The sequence below is a fragment of the Oncorhynchus gorbuscha genome, linkage group LG23 (assembly GCF_021184085.1).
Source record: "Oncorhynchus gorbuscha isolate QuinsamMale2020 ecotype Even-year linkage group LG23, OgorEven_v1.0, whole genome shotgun sequence".
Taxonomy (NCBI): Eukaryota; Metazoa; Chordata; class Actinopteri; order Salmoniformes; family Salmonidae; genus Oncorhynchus; species Oncorhynchus gorbuscha.
Window position 1 is genome coordinate 15,435,326 of NC_060195.1, and position 21,266 is coordinate 15,456,591.

At 42.8% G+C, this 21,266-nt stretch overlaps 1 protein-coding gene across 1 annotated transcript in view; it reads right to left on the bottom strand.

Annotated features, from left to right (window-relative positions):
* Positions 1-7,529: 7,529 nt before the first annotated feature.
* The window catches only part of LOC124010622 (SH3 domain and tetratricopeptide repeat-containing protein 2-like), a 35,263-nt gene continuing 21,526 nt past the window's right edge, over positions 7,530-21,266 (bottom strand). The window contains exons 17-26 of the mRNA XM_046323293.1: positions 19,775-19,995; positions 18,418-18,584; positions 17,569-17,746; positions 16,518-16,668; positions 15,425-15,547; positions 14,790-14,940; positions 13,710-13,906; positions 11,813-12,178; positions 11,291-11,716; positions 7,530-7,553 (exon numbers count right to left, since the gene is read on the bottom strand). Coding sequence (XP_046179249.1) covers positions 7,530-7,553; positions 11,291-11,716; positions 11,813-12,178; positions 13,710-13,906; positions 14,790-14,940; positions 15,425-15,547; positions 16,518-16,668; positions 17,569-17,746; positions 18,418-18,584; positions 19,775-19,995 — 2,004 coding nt within the window. The remainder of the gene's footprint in view (positions 7,554-11,290; positions 11,717-11,812; positions 12,179-13,709; positions 13,907-14,789; positions 14,941-15,424; positions 15,548-16,517; positions 16,669-17,568; positions 17,747-18,417; positions 18,585-19,774; positions 19,996-21,266) is intronic.

Genomic DNA, 21,266 nt, shown 5'->3' on the forward strand with positions numbered 1-21,266 from the left:
ATCCGTCGGTTAGGAGCCATACCCTGATGATGTGCAGTAGGTCATCTGGGCTCGGGGGGACCATGTCAACATCCTCCGTTAGCTTTATTAAAAAGTGGTTTCCATGTCGACATCCTCCATTAGCTCTATTAATGACTGGTTTCCATGTCAACATCCTCTGTTAGCTCTATTAATGACTGGTTTCCATGTCGACATCCTCCGTTAGCTCTATTAATGACTGGTTTCCATGTCGACATCCTCCGTTAGCTCTATTAATGACTGGTTTCCATGTCGACATCCTCCGTTAGCTCTATTAATGACTGGTTTCTGGTTTCCGTTAGCTCTATTAATGACTGGTTTCCATGTCGACATCCTCCGTTAGCTCTATTAATGACTGGTTTTCATGTCGACATCCTCTGTTAGCTTTTTTAAAAACTGGTTTGGATGCGATTCGGTAGGCGTTCCTCCTCTTTGATTCCTGATTTCCTCAACCAGGCAGACATTTTGTAGGCACTGTTCCTCCAGCATTCATCCTGAACTGCCAGTTGTGGTTGTTGGGCCAGGACAAACTGATGCTGATGCTGCGTAAATGTCAACCCTAATCTGACCACGTTGTCAAATTCCCGCATTCTCCGCCACTTGTTTCAGACCAGATTCCTCCTACTCCTCTGTGAAAAAATTGCCTTTCATTGAACCATCTTTGGTACACATTAAGTCATGAACATTCTATTGTCCGACAACAAACTTGTCCTTATTGTTATGAAAATGGTCAAACACAAAAACGACAGTCTGGAAGACATCGTAGCAGAGGGAAGGGTGGAACATAGCAAGAGACCATGGAAGTGTCATAATGAAGCGCTGATGTTTAGCCAATTAAGAGGTTGTACGTGTATTTGCCTTGGCTACAGTAAGTTCACAGAGAGAGGTCAGAGCTTTCTTTCCCTCATAGGGGATCCATATCTCATTGTCAATCTACCCCAAATGAAATTCAGAGCTTGTGTGTGTGTGTGTGTGTGTGTGTGTGTGTGTGTGTGTGTGTGTGTGTGTGTGTGTGTGTGTGTGTGTGTGTGTGTGTGTGTGTGTGTGTGTGTGTGTGTGTGTGTGTGTGTGTGTGTGTGTGTGTGTGTGTGTGTGTGTGTGTGCGTCAGGGGTTGAGGCTTCATTGGCTAGAACTCGAATTCTGCTCATAGGTTTTGCATGGATGAACTACACATTGACACGTCCAGCCCAAAGTGGGAGGTTTGTTTAAAACCTAATTACTAGTTAACAAAGTGCTGGAGCATGTCTTTAAGTTGTCACACAATAGCATTCCAAAGAACAGCACATTGTGCACCTTTGTAAAAGGTGTGTGTGTGTGTTGTATGTAGAGAGAAAGAGTGTGGGGGTCAATTCCACCTCTCTCAGCACCAGTCATCACTATTCTCCAAAACTCCTCCACTCTGCTGTCACTCACACAACCCACTGCCTTCCTGGTATCAGCACAATGAAAAATGAGAGAGAAGGAGAGAGGGGGGAGAAGGACAGGGGGGAGTGGGGAGCGAGAGAGAGATGAAACAGCACACTCAGTCTGCACCTCATGTGATGTGCTCATGTCCAGCACACATCTCCCACATACTGTTTAGATGCTGTTGTATGGAGTTGTCTGGAGTTGGCAGTTTTGTAACAAGGGGAGTGTGTCAAATATTTTATTTTCACTGGAACAAAACAGCCCACTGCTAATACCACGTGTCTCCTCACATCTCCTAAGACAGGGAATATGGCAGGCCCAAGGGAACTGTTCTCTGAACATTTTCCTCTGGTGAATGATGACACAAGTTAGCAGTACAACAGTTCTAGGATAGAAAAGAGGGATGTCACTGCAGCCCTGCATGCAAACACTGTTTGACCTGGCTTATAGAGACGCCAGTCAAGTCTGTGCATATAGTAACACAACAATGAGAGAGAGAGAGAGAGAGAGAGAGAGAGAGAGAGAGTAACACAACAATGAGAGAGAGAGAGAGAGAGAGAGAGAGAGAGAGAGAGAGAGAGAGAGAGAGAGACCACAGTGTGCAGCAATATTTGTGACCCTCTCCAAATATGGTACTGACTCAATAGTATTGATTTCTTCCTTACAAACATGCACAGTCCTGATCACTAAAGCTCAGACAGTACCTTTAGGTCTCTGCATGCAAAACAGTCTTCAAGTGATTCAAGTCACTATTTTCTATTTAATGAGACCCCCCCCCCCCCATCCCTCTGTCTCTTTCCCCAGAAGCTCTTGCCAATAGAGAGGTGCTGCAACCAGAACTTGACATACAGTACATTATAGTATACTGCCATCAGGTGGTGAAACAATAGGTTACATACCGGCTTAGTGAAATCAAGCAGCACAACAACCATCTCTACTGGTTGAAGTACTACACAGTACTACACAACAATGTGTACATTTGATCGTGACAGTGTAGACTCTTCTAGGGGCTTTTAACACAAGATTTTTCCTCGAATGAATAAATAGATGGAGAAACCAATAACGATAATCGCTGGAGAGCACACACTCCTTTCCTGCCTACTCATTTGAAGCCAGACCGCAAATGTTTGTTAATGTTTTTTCATGTTGTAGTGTTTCAAGCATTGGCAAGCATTGTCCCATAAGGCTGACATGTCGCATATTTGTATATAAAACATCACACTCAATTAGAAATGTTAACATTGCGTCAGTTGCAACCAATATTGAGAACCATATGAAGAGGTGATCTCTCGGTAAACCATCAATACACGCTAAGATCACACGAACAGCTGATCTCATTGGGCAACAACTATTGGCCACTATGGCCTCATATGAGCAAAAATCTGTCCTCCGCCCTCTCTCCTCCATTTTCTCTCCTCCTTGACCAGAAACCAGTAAGTGGTGGAGGAGCATGTCAATTTGTCTGTAGGAAAATGGAAGACTGTCCTCCCATCCTCGATAGACTCCTTTTGGTGAGGAAGCACGTTCAAAACAACTAGGAACTCTGAAATCTCCGACTTCCAACTTTAGTGCATTCAACACAACTGGGTACTCTGAAATCTCCGACTTCCAACTGTAGTGCATTCAACACAACTGGGTACTCTGAAATCTCCGACTTCCGACTTTAGTGCATTCAACACAACTGGGTACTCTGAAATCTCCGACTTCCGACTTTAGTGCATTCAACACAACTGGGTACTCTGAAATCTCCGACTTCCGACTTTAGTGCACCAGCTGGAAGAAATAGTTTGGAATGTTCATCAACTCGGAATTCCAAGTCGGACACTGGCATCGTTCTAGAGCTCCGACTTTCCGACGTGAAGATCAATGACATCAATTTTGACCCTGTTTTTTTTTCCAGAATTCTCAGTTGTCTTGAAAGCACCATTAGTCCATCATGGAAGAGAAAAGGAGAAAAGCTTGCAAACATTTAAAAACAATATGCTACTTTTATCTATAAAATATCTTGCACAACTACCTACATTTGTTGTTATCACTTTATTCATTTGTTCTGGGATTCCATCCTGTAAACGTAATTTCCCTGATGAAGAGTGAATAGAAAAGGAGAGAGTTTCATTTAAACAAGCACATTTTTTGATCGACTTTCCTTCTCCTTGCCGCCTCTCCTCGAAAGCCTTTTAGACCAGAGAGGCCAGAAGATGCAGGAGTTGAGCAAAGCTCATATTAATCCTCCTTAAAGGCCCTATTAAAGGCCCTATTAAAATATCTGAAAGTTATATTAGGAAAATTATAACCTTGTAATCTGAATATTTTCCTTGGTTCCCCGACTTCCTAGTTAATTACAGTTACATGATTAAGTTAGATTAATCACGTAATAACAATTACCGAGAACTTTTGATAAAGATTAATATTCAGTATAATGATGCGAGTGCTGTGTTCCATCTGGCCAACTTGCCACCATTCAGCAGTGTCTTTTACTCATCACAACCTAGCATCTCCACAATAAGAGTGGAAGCCTTTTCTGTCACTAAACCAACTGAGCCACGAATAGTCATCAGAATAGGCAGCACGAATAGTCAGCAGAACCCAGAAGATGAGGCAGACACAGCAGTACTTGAGACGGTGTATTTAATAAAGTAAAAAGTGAAGTTCTTCAGGAAAACATGTAACTCCACAACCTCAAAAGGAATTCCACAAGAACAAAGGTAATCCTCCAAGACAAAAAGGTAAATCCACAAGGTGGAAGGTATAGCACAAAAAAGCCTCAAAAGATACTTAAAAACAAACAAACAAGAACAAAAAAACAGAATTCCACAAGAGAGTCCAACGGGATCAACAAGAGTACTAGGGCTGGGTGCTAACATACAAACACAGAGCAAAGAACTGAGTAAAACAAAGGGTTTAAATACAATCAGGGGAAACGAGGCACAGGTGCAAATAATAATGGGGATCAAGGGAAAAGAAAAGGTCAAAAGGCACAATGGGGGCATCTAGTGACCAAAAACCGGAACAACCCTGGCCAAATCCTGACAACTTGTTTGTGGGCCGTGCTTTTATGGTGATGTGGGTGCCATCTATCCATTCATATTTGGGAACCCATTGATGTCTAATACAGTATGTCATCCATTAATAACTAGTCTTATACAATGTCATCCATTATTAACTAGTCTTAATACAGTATGTCATCCATTAATAACTAGTCTAATACAGTATGTCATCCATTAATAACTAGTCATAATACAGTATGTCATCCATTAATAACTAGTCTAATACAGTATGTCACCCATTAATAACTAGTCTAATACAGTATGTCATCCGTTAATAACTAGGCTAATACAGTATGTCATCCATTATTGACTAGTCTTAATACAGTATGTCATCCATTAATAACTAGTCTTATACAATGTAATCCATTATTAACTAGTCTTAATACAGTATGTCATCCATCAATAACTAGTCGTAATACAGTATTTCATTCATTAATAACTAGTGTTATACAGTATGTCATCCATTATTAACTAGTCATAATACAGTATGTCATCCATTAATAACTAGTCTAATACAGTATGTCATCCATTAATAACTAGTCTAATACAGTATGTCATCCATTAATAACTAGTCTAATACAGTATGTCATCCATTAATAACTAGTCTAATACAGTATGTCATCCATTAATAACTAGTCTAATACAGTATGTCATCCATTAATAACTAGTCTAATACAGTATGTCACCCATTAATAACTAGTCTAATACAGTATGTCATCCATTAATAACTAGTCTAATACAGTATGTCATCCATTAATAACTATTATTAACTAGTCGTAATAGAGTATGTCATCCATTAATAACTGGTCTAATACAGTATGTCATCCATTAATAACTAGTCATAATACAGTATGTCAACCATTAATAACTAGTCTAATACAGTATGTCATCCATTAATAACTAGTCTAATACAGTATGTCACCCATTAATAACTAGTCTAATACAGTATGTCATCCATTAATAACTAGTCTAATACAGTATGTCATCCATTAATAACTAGTCTAATACAATATGTCATCCATTAATAACTAGTCTAATACAGTATGTCATCCATCAATAACTAGTGGTAATACAGTATTTCATCCATTAATAACTAGTCTAATACAGTATGTCATCCATCAATAACTAGTGGTAATACAGTATGTCATCCATTAATAACTAGTCTAATAAAGTATGTCACCCATTAATAACTAGTCTAATACAGTATGTCATCCATTAATAACTAGTCTAATACAGTATGTCATCCATTAATAACTAGTCTAATACAATATGTCATCCATTAATAACTAGTCTAATACAGTATGTCATCCATCAATAACTAGTGGTAATACAGTATTTCATCCATTAATAACTAGTCTAATACAGTATGTCATCCATTATTAACTAGTCGTAATACAGTATGTCATCCATTAATAGCAAGTCTAATAGAGTATGTCATCCATTAATAACTATTATTAACTAGTCGTAATACAGTATGTCATCCATTAATACCTAGTCTAATACAGTATGTCATCCATTAATAACCTGTCTAATACAATATATGTCATCCATTAATAACTAGTCATAATACAGTATGTCATCCATTAATAACTAGTCATAATACAGTATGTCATCCATTAATAACTAGTCTAATACAGTATGTCATCCATTAATAACTAGTCTAATACAGTATGTCATCCATTAATAACTAGTCTAATACAGTATGTCATCCATTAATAACTATTATTAACTAGTCGTAATAGAGTATGTCATCCATTAATAACTAGTCTAATACAGTATGTCATCCATTAATAACTAGTCTAATACAGCATGTCATCCATTAATAACTAGTCTAATAGAGTATGACATCCATTAATAACTATTATTAAGTAGTCGTAATACAATATATCATCCATTAATACCTAGTCTAATACAGTATGTCATCCATTAATAACTAGTCTAATACAGTATGTCATCCATTAATAACTAGTCTAATACAGTATGTCATCCATTAATAACTAGTCTAATACAATATGTCATCCATTATTAACTAGTCTAATACAGTATGTCATCCATTAATAACTAGTTTAATACAATATGTCATCCATTATTAACTAGTCTAATACAGTATGTCATCCATTAATAACTAGTCTAATACAGTATGTCATCCATTATTAACTAGTCTAATACAGTATGTCATCCATTAATAACTAGTCTAATACAGTATGTCATCCATTAATAACTAGTCTAATACAGTATGTCATCCATTAATAACTAGTCTAATACAGTATGTCATCCATTAATAACTAGTCTAATACAGTATGTCATCCATTAATAACTAGTCTAATACAATATGTCATCCATTATTAACTAGTCTAATACAGTATGTCATCCATTAATAACTAGTTTAATACAATATGTCATCCATTATTAACTAGTCTAATACAGTATGTCATCCATTAATAACTAGTCTAATACAGTATGTCATCCATTATTAACTAGTCTAATACAGTATGTCATCCATTAATAACTAGTCTAATACAGTATGTCATCCATTAATAACTAGTCTAATACAGTATGTCATCCATTAATAACTAGTCTAATACAGTATGTCATCCATTAATAACTAGTCTAATACAGTATGTCATCCATTAATAACTAGTCTAATACAGTATGTCATCCATTATTAACTAGTCTAATACAGTATGTCATCCATTAATAACTAGTCTAATACAGTATGTCATCCATTAATAACTAGTCTAATACAGTATGTCATCCATTAATAGCTAGTCTAAAACACAATGGCCAAGTGGAAAATAAAGTGTTCCTGAACTGTCCACATCTAAAATTAGTAACAAAATAAAGCCAATTATGATTGTTAATCTAAAATGTTTACATTAATTTATAGTGTAATTTGTCTACTGGACTGTACTACACTGTACTGAACTGAACTATACTCTACCCAAGTTGTACTGTTCTCGAGTTCCTTACGATTCACTGGGTCTATATTCTTACAATAAATATTTTTTATTACTTTCAAACCTTGCTAATTTCCATTTTCCTGATAGGTCAAGATTTCATTGGGGGCGGGCGTAGAGAACCTAACGTAGAGAAACTCGTTTGACACGGTAACATCTGGAGATCAACTGATCTGATCTGTTTATTCTTGTGTGTTTTTGAAGCAAGGAAGTTTGTTTTAGCACACGGGTGCATGTAATCTCCCGGTAGTATTGTTTTAACACACGGGTGCATGTAATCTGGCGAGAATCTGTCTCCTCACCACGCGCTCTCACCACTGGTGTCCCCCAGGGCTCTGTTCTTGGCCCTTACACCAAGTCACTTGGCTCTGTCAAACCTCACATGGTCTCTCTTATCATTGCTATGCAGACGACACACAATTAATCTTCTCCTTTCCCCCTTCTGATGACCAGGTGGCGAATCGCATCTCTGCATGTCTGGCAGACATATCAGTGTGGATGACGGATCACCACCTCAAGCTGAACCTCGGCAAGACGGAGCTTTAACTTCCTCCCGGGAAGGACTGCCCGTTCCATGATCTCGCCATCACGGTTGACAACTCCATTGTGTCCTCCTCCCAGAGCGCCAAGAACCTTGGCGTGATCCTGGACAACACCCTTTTAACTAACATCTGTTCCTGTAGGTTCATGCTACAACATCCGCAGAGTCGACCCTGCCTCACACAGGAAGCGGCGCAGGTCCTAATCCAGGCACTTGTCATCTCCCGTCTGGATTACTGTTTTATTAAACCCCTTCAACTCATCCAGAACGCCGCAGCCCGGGTGTTCAACCTTCCCAAGTTCTAATCCTCCGTTCTCTCCACTGGCTTCCAGTTGATTGACCATTTTGCCTACGGAGCTGTGAGGGGAACGGCACCTCAGTACCTCCAGGCTCTGATCAGGCCCTACACCCAAACAAGGGCACTGCGTTCTCCACCTCTGGCCTGCTTCCCTACCACTGAGGAAGTACAGCTCCCGCTCAGCCCAGTCAAAACTGTTCGCTGCCCTGGCCCCCAATGGTGGAACAAACTCCCTCCGACGCCAGGACAGCGGAGTCAATCACCACCTTCCGGAGACACCTGAAACCCCACCTCTTTAAGGAATACCTTGTTTTAACCCCCCTAAGTTTTAGATGCACTATTGTTAAGTGACTGTCCCACTGGATGTCATAAGGTGATTGCACCAATTTGTAAGTCGCTCTGGATAAGTGCGTCTGCTAAATGACTTAAATGTAATGTAAATGTAATCTCCTGTTAGTATTGTTTTAACAAAAGGGTGCATGTAATCTCCCGGTAGTATTGTTTTAACACACTGGTGCATGTAATCTCCCGGTAGTATAGTTTTAACACACTGGTGCATGTAATCTCCTGGTAGTATTGTTTTAACACACTGGTGCATGTAATCTCCCGGTAGTATAGTTTTAACACACTGCTGCATGTAATCTCCTGTTAGTATTGTTTTAACACACTGGTGCATGTAATCTCCTGTTAGTATTGTTTTAACACACTGGTGCATGTAATCTCCTGGTAGTATTGTTTTAACACACTGCTGCATGTAATCTCCTGTTAGTATTGTTTTAACACACTGCTGCATGTAATCTCCTGTTAGTATTGTTTTAACACACTGGTGCATGTAATCTCCTGTTAGTATTGTTTTAACACACTGGTGCATGTAATCTCCCAGCAGTATTGTTTTAACACACTGCTGCATGTAATCTCCTGTTAGTATTGTTTTAACACACTGGTGCATGTAATCTCCCAGCAGTATTGTTTTAACACACTGGTGCATGTAATCTGCTGTTAGTATTGTTTTAACACACTGGTGCATGTAATCTCCTGGTAGTATTGTTTTAACACACTGGTGCATGTAATCTCCTGGTAGTATTGTTTTAACATACTGGTGCATGTAATCTGCTGTTAGTATTGTTTTAACACACTGGTGCATGTACTCTCCTGTTAGTATTGTTTTAACACACTGGTGCATGTAATCTCCTGTTAGTATTGTTTTAACACACTGGTGCATGTAATCTCCCAGTAGTATTGTTTTAACACACTGATGCATGTAATCTCCCAGTAGTATTGTTTTAACACACTGATGCATGTCATCTCCTGTTAGTATTGTTTTAACACACTGGTGCATGTAATCTCCCGGTAGTATTGTTTTAACACACTGGTGCATGTAATCTGCTGTTAGTATTGTTTTAACACACTGGTGCATGTAATCTCCCGGTAGTATTGTTTTAAGGAATCCCAGTGCTGTGCGTTAAGTCCGCCTGTTGGTTGCAAATGATCCATTGGTTTTTAGATTTAAAATGTCCAAATGATCGCTGCCTGCCTACTCTCCACCACCGTGGATAGTTTGTGGACTTATAGGAGGAGCACTATCCAGCAGGTGTGGCCAAACAGTATTTGGAATGTTCCATAAAAGAAATGGAGGCTATTTTCCTAATATCTTTATTCATTTAATATTTATGTGACAACATGGCCTGATATGCTGAAGTGTACTATGTATTGGCCAGTGAAAAACAAACTATTTAGAAATATTGAATAGATGAAATGATCTGTTTGTTATTTTGAGTTTGTACAGTATGTCAGTGTTCGTTGCCAAAACCTTACAACTGAATAATACAAAACAAACACTAAGCTCAAGTCATACATAACTTTAATTCAGTTATAAAAACTACATATTTACAAAAGCTTGATAAACCTCTGTAATATACAGAGTATGTAAACTACAGAAAAGTTATGCATTCATTTACATTTACATTTACATTTACATTTACATTACATTTAAGTCATTTAGCAGACGCTCTTATCCAGAGCGACTTACAAATTGGTGCATTCACCTAATTACATACAGACATGATATTAATGTTAAAAAAACACACTGTCATTGCTACAGTAGACCATAGTAAAGATGGCCGACATCTTTGTCTGTGTGATGTCTGTAGGACTGATACTATCTTTATGGAGAGTGTCTGTGAGGGTGTGACCAGATCTATCATCATCCAGCTCAGTCTGTGGCTGAACAGCGTCTGTCTGTCTTTCTAACGTTACTGTTCGCACAATCAACATCAACAACATGTTCGTGTCTGCTCTCTTTGTGGGTTACCTCTGTGTCTGTCTTTGAAATGAGTCTATGTCTGTATCTGTGTCTGTGTGACTGCTGTCTGTAGGGCTGTCTTTGTAGGGTGTGTCTGTATCTGTGTCTGTGGCCGTTGAGTCACATTGTTTGATGCATGTTTCTGTTGGCAAAGTCTCAGTGTTGTTAGAGTCACAAGGTATTCTGTCTATACTGCCAGTGTCCTCTGTTATTGTAGTGTCTACAAATGCACTGCTTGTTGTTGTATAGTCGTTCTGTGTGTGTTCAACGTCTGCTTGACAAGGGCTTGTGTCTGTAGTGTCAGTGTCTTGGTCTATGTGAGTAGCCCATGGGAGGATCTTGTCTGGATTTGAGTTACTGGTGTCTCTGTCTACTTTAAACACATCAGAATCGGCTTCATGGCTATCTGCATTTGTGTGACTGCTATCCTTACAGTTAGCATCTTTGGAATTTGCTTCTGCAACGATAGAGTCACCACTTCCAGTCTCTGTCTCTGCTTCTCTCTTTTTGGTAACTGGATGCCGTTTCTCTGTAGTGTCTGGGAATCCTGTCTCTGTCTCTCCCCTCTCTGTGTCTCCAAGTACTGTGTGTTGTCCCTCTGTGTCTCCCCTCTCCATGTCTCCAAGTCCTGTGTGTTGTCCCTCTGTGTCTCCCCTCTCCATGTCTCCAAGTCCTGTGTGTTGTCCCTCTGTCTCTCCCCTCTCCGTGTCTCCAAGTACTGTGTGTTGTCCCTCTGTGTCTCCCCTCTCCATGTCTCCAAGTCGTGTGTGTTGTCCCTCTGTGTCTCTCCCCTCCATGTCTCCAAGTCCTGTGTGTTGTCCCTCTGTGTCTCTCCCCTCCATGTCTCCAAGTCCTGTGTGTTGTCCCTCTGTGTCTCTCCCCTCCATGTCTCCAAGTCCTGTGTGTTGTCCCTCTGTGTCTCCCCTCTCCATGTCTCCAAGTCCTGTGTGTTGTCCCTCTGTGTCTCTCCCCTCCATGTCCTGTAGTCCAGCAGGCTCCAAACTCAGGCTCTGTGCACTGTCCATGTCAATAGCCTCTTTGGGGATAGTATCTGTATGCTCACTGCATCCAGTCTCTGACTCGGTCTCCTCCATGACTGTGTTTCTCGTATCCAGGTCTGTATCACATGTTACTACTCCTCTCCCCTCTGTCTCTCCTCTCCCCTCCGTCTCTTCTCTTGTCTCTGTCTCTGCTCTCCCCTCTGTCTCTTCTCTTCCCTCTGTCTCTGTCTCTTCTCTTCCCTCTGTCTCTTCTCTTCCCTCTGTCTCTGTCTCTCCTCTCCCCTCCATCTCTCCTCTGCCCTCCGTCTCTTCTCTTCCCTCTGTCTCTTCTCTTCCCTCTGTCTCTGTCTCTCCTTTGCCCTCCATCTCTCCTCTCCACTCCTCTGTCTCTCCTTCCCTCCCATCCATCTCTTCCAGCCCAGAGATTTCCCTCCTCAGGCTCTGTGCTCTTTCCCTGTAAGCCTGGCAGAGCAGTGGGTCTGGCATATGGTTGGCATGGATCTCTGCCAGCTTCATGTAGACCACATACAGCGCCTGTGGGTTGGCACGGTCCTCCAGGGCAGCAGCTAGAGCCAGCTGGAAGTAGCCCACCGAGTCATAGGCATCCTGGGGAGAAGGAGGGTGGAGGAGAGGAGGGAGGGGGGGGGGGTGGAGATATGGGGGGAGAGGAGGAGGACAGAGGTGTTGGGAATAATTGGCCTTTTAGGTAATGTATTCATTAATAGCTTTAAAGGGTTTGTTACTATCTATCAGTGGTGTAAAGTACTTAAGTAAAAATACTTTAATGTCCTACATAAGTCGTTTTTTGGAGTATCTGTACTTTACTATTTATATTTTTGACAACTTTTACTTTTACTTCACTACATTCCTAAAGAAAATCTTTTTACTCCATACATTTTCCCTGACACCCAAAAGTACTCGTTATATTTTGAATGCTTAGCAGGACAGGAAAATGGTATAATTCAAGCAGTTATCAAGAGAACATCCCTGCTTTGTCACGCCCTGATCTGTTCCACCTGTCCTCGTGATTGTCTCCACCCCCTCCTGGTGTCGCTTATTTTCCCCAGTGTATTTATCCCTGTGTTTCCTGTCTCTCTGTACCAGTGTATTTATCCATGTGTTTCCTGTCTCTCTGTACCAGTGTATTTATCCCTGTGTTTCCTGTCTCTCTGTACCAGTGTATTTATCCCTGTGTTTCCTGTCTCTCTGTACCAGTGTATTCATCCCTGTGTTTCCTGTCTCTCTGTACCAGTGTATTTATCCCTGTTTCCTGTCTCTCTGTACCAGTGTATTTATCCCTGTGTTTCCTGTCTCTCTGTACCAGTGTATTCATCCCTGTGTTTCCTGTCTCTCTGTACCAGTGTATTTATCCCTGTTTCCTGTCTCTCTGTACCAGTGTATTTATCCCTGTGTTTCCTGTCTCTCTGTACCAGTGTATTTATCCATGTGTTTCCTGTCTCTCTCTACCAGTTCGTCTTGTATGTTTCCAAGTCAACCAGCGTTTTTCCCTGTTCTCCTGCTTTTTGCATTCTCCTTTTCCTAGTCCTCCTGGTTTTGACCCTTGCCTGTTTAGGCCTGCCTTGACCATGAGCCTGTCTGCCACTCTATACCTCCTGGACTCTGATCTGGTTTTGACCTTTTTGCCTGTCCACGACCCTTCTCTTGCCTACCCCTTTGGATTAATAAACATTGTAAGACTCCAACCATCTGCCTCCTGTGTCTGCATGTGGGTCTCGCCTTGTGCCTTGATATGCTTATCCCTACTGACTTTGATTTGGAGGACTCACTAAACATAAATGCTTAATTTGTAAATTATGTCTGAGTGTTGTAGTGTGCCCCTCCTGACTATCTGTAAATAAAAAAACAAGAAAATCATTAAATTTTCACTCAAGTAGTATTTTACTGGGTGACTTTCACTTTTACTTGAGTCATTCTCTGTTAAGGTATCTCTACTTTTACTCAAGAATGACAATTGGGTATTTTTTCAACCACTGCTATCTCTCTCTCCTCGCTCTCTGTCCCCCTCTCTCACACATGCTGTAGTGCTATTAAACTGGAAAGCCTATACAGATTAATGAACTACCCGATAGTAAAGACAATCAGCAGTACTTCTGCCCTCCAGAGCCGGAGCCTTTACCTTTAGTTTGTGCAGGGTCAGGTCCCCCAGCCTGCAGTAGAGCTTGGTGTAGTATCTAGCCTCCAGGGGGTGCTGCAGTACAGCAGGGCTGAGAGACAGAGACTTGAGGTAGTAGTTCTCTGTCATCTCATACTGCTCCAGACAGTAGTACACTGTAGCCAGACGGTGGTACGCTGCGCGCTCGTTCACACACACACCTGGAGGACAATAACATCGCAGGATGGTTATCTACATGAATGGAATGAACAGATTCAAACCAAGATTGGTAGTCCTGGTTATAGGAAGCAGACCAGTAGCTGGAAGCTGAAGGGTTGCTGCTTCAAATCCCAGTCCAGGTAATAAAAGTGCCATTCCCTCCCCACCTCCCTCCCTACCTCCCTCCCTACCTCCCTCCCTACATCCCTCCCCACCTCCCTCCCTACATCCCTCCCTACATCCCTCCCTACATCCCTCCCCACCTCCCTCCCTACCTCCCTCCCTACCTCCCTCCCTACATCCCTCCCTACATCCCTCCCCACCTCCCTCCCCACCTCCCTCCCTACCTCCCTCCCTACATCCCTCCCCACCTCCCTCCCCTACATCCCTCCCTACATCCCTCCCTACATCCCTCCCCACCTCCCTCCCTACCTCCCTCCCTACATCCCTCCCTACATCCCTCCCTACATCCCTCCTTACATCCCTCCCCACCTCCCTCCCTACATCCCTCCTTACATCCCTCCCCACCTCCCCACCTCCCTCCCCACCTCCCTCCCTACATCCCTCCCCACCTCCCTCCCCACCTCCCTCCCTACCTCCCTCCCCACCTCCCTCCCCACCTCCCTCCCCACCTCCCTCCCTACCTCCCTCCCCACCTCCCTCCCCACCTCCCTCCCCACCTCCCTCCCTACCTCCCTCCCTACCTCCCCACCTCTCTCCCCACTTCCCTCCCTACATCCCTCCCTACATCCCTCCCCACATCCCTCCCTACATCCCTCCCCACCTCCCTCCCCACCTCCCTCCCTACCTCCCTCCCTACCTCCCTCCCTACCTCCCTCCCTACATCCCTCCCTACCTCCCTCCCTACATCCCTCCTTACAGTACCTGTTTTGGTACTGATCTGTACAGCCAGAATGGCGTACTGTAGAGCCTCTTCATACTCTCCCTGGGTCATCAGCAGTTCAGTCAGTTTACTCAGCAGTCTGAACTCTGAGTGGACGTCATGGATGCTCCGAGCAAACGGGAGACTGCCGTCCTAAAACAAGCGCAGAGAACCATTGGTGTTATTTTTTTAACCTTTATTTAACTAGGCAAGTCAGTTAATTAAGAACAAATTCTTATTTTCAATGACGGCCTAGGAACAGTGGGTTAACTGCCTGTTCAGGGGCAGAACGACAGATTTGTACCATGTCAGCTCGGGGGTTTGAACTTGCAACCTTCCGGTTACTAGTCCAACACTCTAAACACTAGGCTACCCTGCCGCCCCAAATAATGTTATAATGTGTTGCTTTTAACAGGCTCAGGCCATGGTATAAAGCCTGTTATAAATGTGTTTAAAATGGCACACTAGTCACTCATTTTCCAATTGAATTGAAACTATTATACAGTAACTTTGAAATACATGTTACTAATAAGTCATAATAATCTGTAATCTCATGGAGGAGATGGACCCTCCAAAACCTAATCTCCTCCTCTGGTGTACAATAAAGTTCAATTCAATAACATCCCCTCATCCACACCCTGTAGAAGGGCAGTGACGCCAGTCTGTTCCTGTGGCCTTTGAAGAAGATATCTCCTGCCTCCTCGTAGATACTCATGGCGAAGCGAGGGTCATTCATCCTCAGGGCTGTCTTCACCGCTGCCTGCAAGTCAATCAGAATCAATCCATAATCAATACACCACCATATTAATCCAATGCTCTGAGGGAACATCTCGTATGGTATTTACATTTTGGAAAATGCCAAAGTACCAGTACTATAACATGTGCAATATACTTCATTAAACTCTTACCTTGTTGTTTGGCATTTGGATCATGCAACGCAGATAGAGAGACAGATATTGAGAGACAGATATTGCGACATCATGTGATAAAACGTGCTATGAAGATGATATGATCCAGTGTGATTATAGGTCAGGTATGGGGAGAAGATGGTTATCACTGTGGTTGTTGACTGATAAGAGTCCATAATGTTCATGTTCATGCAGACACACATAGAGAGACTAATTTACTTCCCTCTTTCTCTCCTCTTCTATCTTTCACTCTCCTCTTTGCCTTCTCTACTTCTTCTCCTCCGTCCCTCCCCCTCTCTCATGGTGGTACAGGTGAACCAGTTCATCTTTGTGGATGAGGTAATAGATCTCTCTCTGTCCCTTTCTCTCTTCCCCCTTTCTTCCCCCTTTCTCTCTTCCCCCTTTCTCTATTCCCCCTTTCTCTATTCCCCCTTTCTCTCTTCCCCTTTCTCTATTCTCCCTTTCTCTCTTCCCCTTTCTCTATTCCCCCTTTCTCTATTCCCCCTTTCTCTCTTCCCCCTTTCTCTCTTCCCCCTTCCTCTATTCCCCCTTTTCTCTCTCCCCCTTTCTCTCTTCCCCTTTCTCTCTTCCCCCTTTCTCTATTCCCCCTTTCTCTATTCCCCCTTTCTCTATTCCCCCTTTCTCTATTCCCCCTTTCTCTCTTCCCCCTTTCTCTCTTCCCCCTTCCTCTATTCCCCCTTTTCTCTCTTCCCCCTTTCTCTCTTCCCCCTTTCTCTCTTCCCCCTTTCTCTATTCCCCCTTTCTCTCTTCCCCCTTTCTCTATTCCCCCTTTCTCTATTCTCCCTTTCTCTCTGGACTCACCTGTAGGTACATGTCCGTCAGTTCGTCTTCATGGATGAGGTAGTAGATGCGTCCCACCTGAAGCCAGGTCTCTGACTCTTCCTCTCTCCTCCCCAAGTCAATGGAGATACGCAGACTCTGCTTACTGTAGTCCAGAGACTTCCTTGATGATCTGTTTGAAATGAATAACTTTATTAATCCTCAGACTCTGCTTACTGTAGTCCAGAGACTTCCTTGATGATCTGTTTGAAATGAATAACTTTATTAATCCTCAGACTCTGCTTACTGTAGTTCAGACTTCCTTGATGATCTGTTTGAAATGAATAACTTTATTAATCCTCAGACTCTGCTTACTGTAGTTCAGACTTCCTTGATGATCTGTTTGAAATGAATAACTTTATTAATCCTCAGACTCTGCTTACTGTAGTTCAGACTTCCTTGATGATCTGTTTGAAATGAATAACTTTATTAATGCTCAGACTCTGCTTACTGTAGTTCAGACTTCCTTGATGATCTGTTTGAAATGAATAACTTTATTAATCCTCAGACACTGCTTAGTGTAGTCCAGTGACTTCCTTGATGATCTGTTTGAAATGAATAACTTTATTAATCCTCAGACACTGCTTAGTGTAGTCCAGTGACTTCCTTGATGATCTGTTTGAAATGAATAACTTTATTAATCCTCAGACACTGCTTAGTGTAGTCCAGTGACTACCTCGTAGACCTGAGAATAGCAAAACAGTAATTCACCTCCAAATAAGTGATTTTGCAGTGTTGATAGGGAGAGAGAGGGAGATAGAGACACAGCGTGAAAGACAGAGAGAGATCAGAATTGAGACAGAGATGTACTACTTCTCAGTATTGAGGGAGAGGTAGAGAAAGGCAGAGAGAGAGATCAGAATTGAGACAGACATGTAAACCTACTTCTCAGTATTGAGGGAGAGGTAGAGAGACAGTGATATACAAACCTACTTCTCAGTATTGAGGGAGAGGTAGAGAAAGACAGATATATTAACCTACTTCTCAGTATTGAGGGAGAGGTAGAGACAGACAGACAGATATATAAACCTACTTCTCAGTATTGAGGGACAGGTAGAGGCTACTGAGGATCTCTAGATATTCTCCCTCTAGTCTCTTGTCCTTCAGGTCCCTGGACACAGACACACAGTGCTCATAGTAGAGGATACTCTGTCCATACAGCAGCAAGTCGGCGTAGTGAAGACTCAGGACTTTAGCCACCACCATCTGACCTAGAGAGAGAGAGAGGACAGAGGACTGATAGTGGCTACTTTTGATTAACATGCAATAATCATCATCGGTTGTTGTCTTTCATTGTTTGGTTGAACGAGCATTAATGCCAGGTTTTGGATTAGGGATAGTTATGTTAGGTTTTGGATTAGGGTTAGTTATGTTAGGTTTTGGATTAGGGTTAGTTATGTTAGGTTTTGGATTAGGTAGAGGTTCCTGGCCTGGAGGGTTAGGGTTAAGGTAAGGAGGTTCCTGGCCTGGAGGGTTAGGGTTAAGGTAAGGAGGTTCCTGGCCTGGAGGGTTAGGGTTAAGGTAACTCACTATGGAGGTTCCTGGCCTGGAGGGTTAGGGTTAAGGTAACTCACTATGAAGGTTCCTGGCCTGGAGGGTTAGGGTTAAGGTAACTCACTATGGAGGTTCCTGGCCTGGAGGGTTAGGGTTAAGGTAACTCACTATGGAGGTTCCTGGCCTGGAGGGTTAGGGTTAAGGTAACTCACTATGGAGGTTCCTGGCCTGGAGGGTTAGGGTTAAGGTAACTCACTATGGAGGTTCCTGGCCTGGAGGGTTAGGGTTAAGGTAACTCACTATGGAGGTTCCTGGCCTGGAGGGTTAGGGTTAAGGTAACTCACTATGGAGGTTCCTGGCCTGGAGGGTTAGGGTTAAGGTAACTCACTATGGAGGTTCCTGGCCTGGAGGGATATGAGGAGGCCCATCTCAAAACACAGCCTGACGTCCTGGCTCCTCCCCCTGTCCTTGTAGCTCCGCCCCAGCCATAGGTAGGTCTGGACGTGCTCCTCGTCAACGGGACTCTCCCAGATCTCCAGGAACAACCACAGAGACCTGAGGGAAATACAGTAGGAAACAGTTCCACTCACTCAGCAGGTTACAGCCATGTAGATATACAGACCAGTCTCACTCAGCAGGTTACAACCATGTAGATATACAGACCAGTCTCACTCAGCAGGTTACAACCATGTAGAGATACAGACCAGTCTCACTCAGCAGGTTACAACCATGTAGAGATACAGACCAGTCTCACTCAGCAGGTTACAACCATGTAGATATACAGACCAGTCTCACTCAGCAGGTTATAACCATGTAGAGATACAGACCAGTCTCACTCAGCAGGTTATAACCATGTAGAGATACAGACCAGTCTCACTCAGCAGGTTATAACCATGTAGAGATACAGACCAGTCTCACTCAGCAGGTTACAACCATGTAGAGATACAGACCAGTCTCACTCAGCAGGTTATAACCATGTAGAGATACAGACCAGTCTCACTCAGCAGGTTACAACCATGTAGATATACAGACCAGTCTCACTCAGCAGGTTATAACCATGTAGATATACAGACCAGTCTCACTCAGCAGGTTATAACCATGTAGAGATACAGACCAGTCTCACTCAGCAGGTTATAACCATGTAGAGATACAGACCAGTCTCACTCAGCAGGTTATAACCATGTAGAGATACAGACCAGTCTCACTCAGCAGGTTATAACCATGTAGAGATACAGACCAGTCTCACTCAGCAGGTTATAACCATGTAGATATACAGACCAGTCTCACTCAGCAGGTTATAACCATGTAGAGATACAGACCAGTCTCACTCAGCAGGTTATAACCATGTAGATATACAGACCAGTCTCACTCAGCAGGTTATAACCATGTAGATATACAGACCAGTCTCACTCAGCAGGTTATAACCATGTAGAGATACAGACCAGTCTCACTCAGCAGGTTATAACCATGTAGAGATACAGACCAGTCTCACTCAGCAGGTTATAACCATGTAGATATACAGACCAGTCTCACTCAGCAGGTTATAACCATGTAGAGATACAGACCAGTCTCACTCAGCAGGTTATAACCATGTAGAAACAGACACTAACATTCTAACATGAACTGTAAAGAAGTAATAATATTTCAAACGTAACACTCATGGATGTAAGCATCCACCTACTGTTCACACACACACAACTGACCCACTGCCCCATCTGCCCCACACACCGTGCCTCCTTGCTGACCTGAATAGGAATCGTTCTGCCAGTGTGGGTGCCCCCACGCCCAGTGCCAGGCAGCCCAGGTTGGCGAGGGCCAGGGCCTGGTTCCTCTGGTTGCCACTCTCCTTGGAGATGGTGAGGGCGTGGTGGAGGTGGCTTCCGGCCTCTGCGATGCGACCCTGTCTCCGCAGACACAGAGCGAGCAGGTTGTGGACCACTCCCCTCTGGGTCGGGCTGTCGGTTCCCTGAAAGAAAGGAGAGGAGATAGAGGTATGATTGATTAATTGATTACAAGATCTTTACAAGTCCTGTTAAAAACTACTCTAACACGAGCAGGTGGCAAGGCAGAGCTGCTACCTTGTTCCTGCTACCTGTAAAGACTGCAGTTACCTGTAGAGACTGTAGTTAGCTGTAGAGACTGTAGTTACCTGCAGACACTGTATTTACCTGTAGAGACTGTAGTTACCTGTAGACATTGTATTTACCTGTAGAGACTGTAGTTACCTGTAGACACTGTGTTTACCTGTAGAGACTGTAGGTACCTTTAGACACTGTAGTTATCTGTAGAGACTGTAGTTACCTGTAGACACTGTGTTTACCTGTAGACACTGTATTTACCTGTAGAGACTTCAGTTACCTGTAGAGACTGTAGGTACCTGTAGACACTGTGTTTACCTGTAGAGACTGTAGTTACCTGTAGACACTGTGTTTACCTGTAGAGACTGTAGTTACCTGTAGACACTGTGTTTACCTGTAGAGACTGTAGGTACCTTTAGACACTGTAGTTATCTGTAGAGACTGTAGTTACCTGTAGACACTGTATTTACCTGTAGAGACTGTAGTTACCTGTAGACACTGTAGTTATCTGTAGAGACTGTAGTTATCTGCAGAGACTGTAGTTACCTGTAGAGACTGTAGTTAACTGTAGAGACTGTAGTTACCTGTAGAGACTTCAGTTAACTGTACAGACTGTAGTTACCTGTAGAGACTGTAGTTACCTGTAGAGACTGTAGTTACCTGTAGAGACCGTAGTTACCTGTAGCAACTGTAGTTACCTGTAGATACTGTAGTTACCTGTAGATACTGTAGTTATCTGTAGAGACTGTAGTTACCTGTAGAGACTGTAGTTATCTGTAGAGACTGTAGTTACCTGTAGAGACTGTAGTTACCTGTAGAGACTGTAGTTACCTGCAGGGACCGTAGTTACCTGTAGAGACTGTAGTTACCTGTAGCGACTGTAGTTACCTGTAGAGACTGTAGTTACCTGTAGAGACCGTAGTTACCTGTAGACACTGCAGTTAGCTGTAGAGAGTGTAGTTACCTGTAGAGATGGCAGTTAGCTGTAGAGATGGCAGTTACCTGAAGAGACCGGAGTTACCTGTAGAGACTGTAGTTACCTGTAGCAACTGTAGTTACCTGTAGAGACTGTAGTTACCTGTAGAGACTGTAGTAACCTGTAGAGACTGTAGTTACCTGTAGCAACTGTAGTTAGCTGTAGAGACTGTAGTTACCTGAA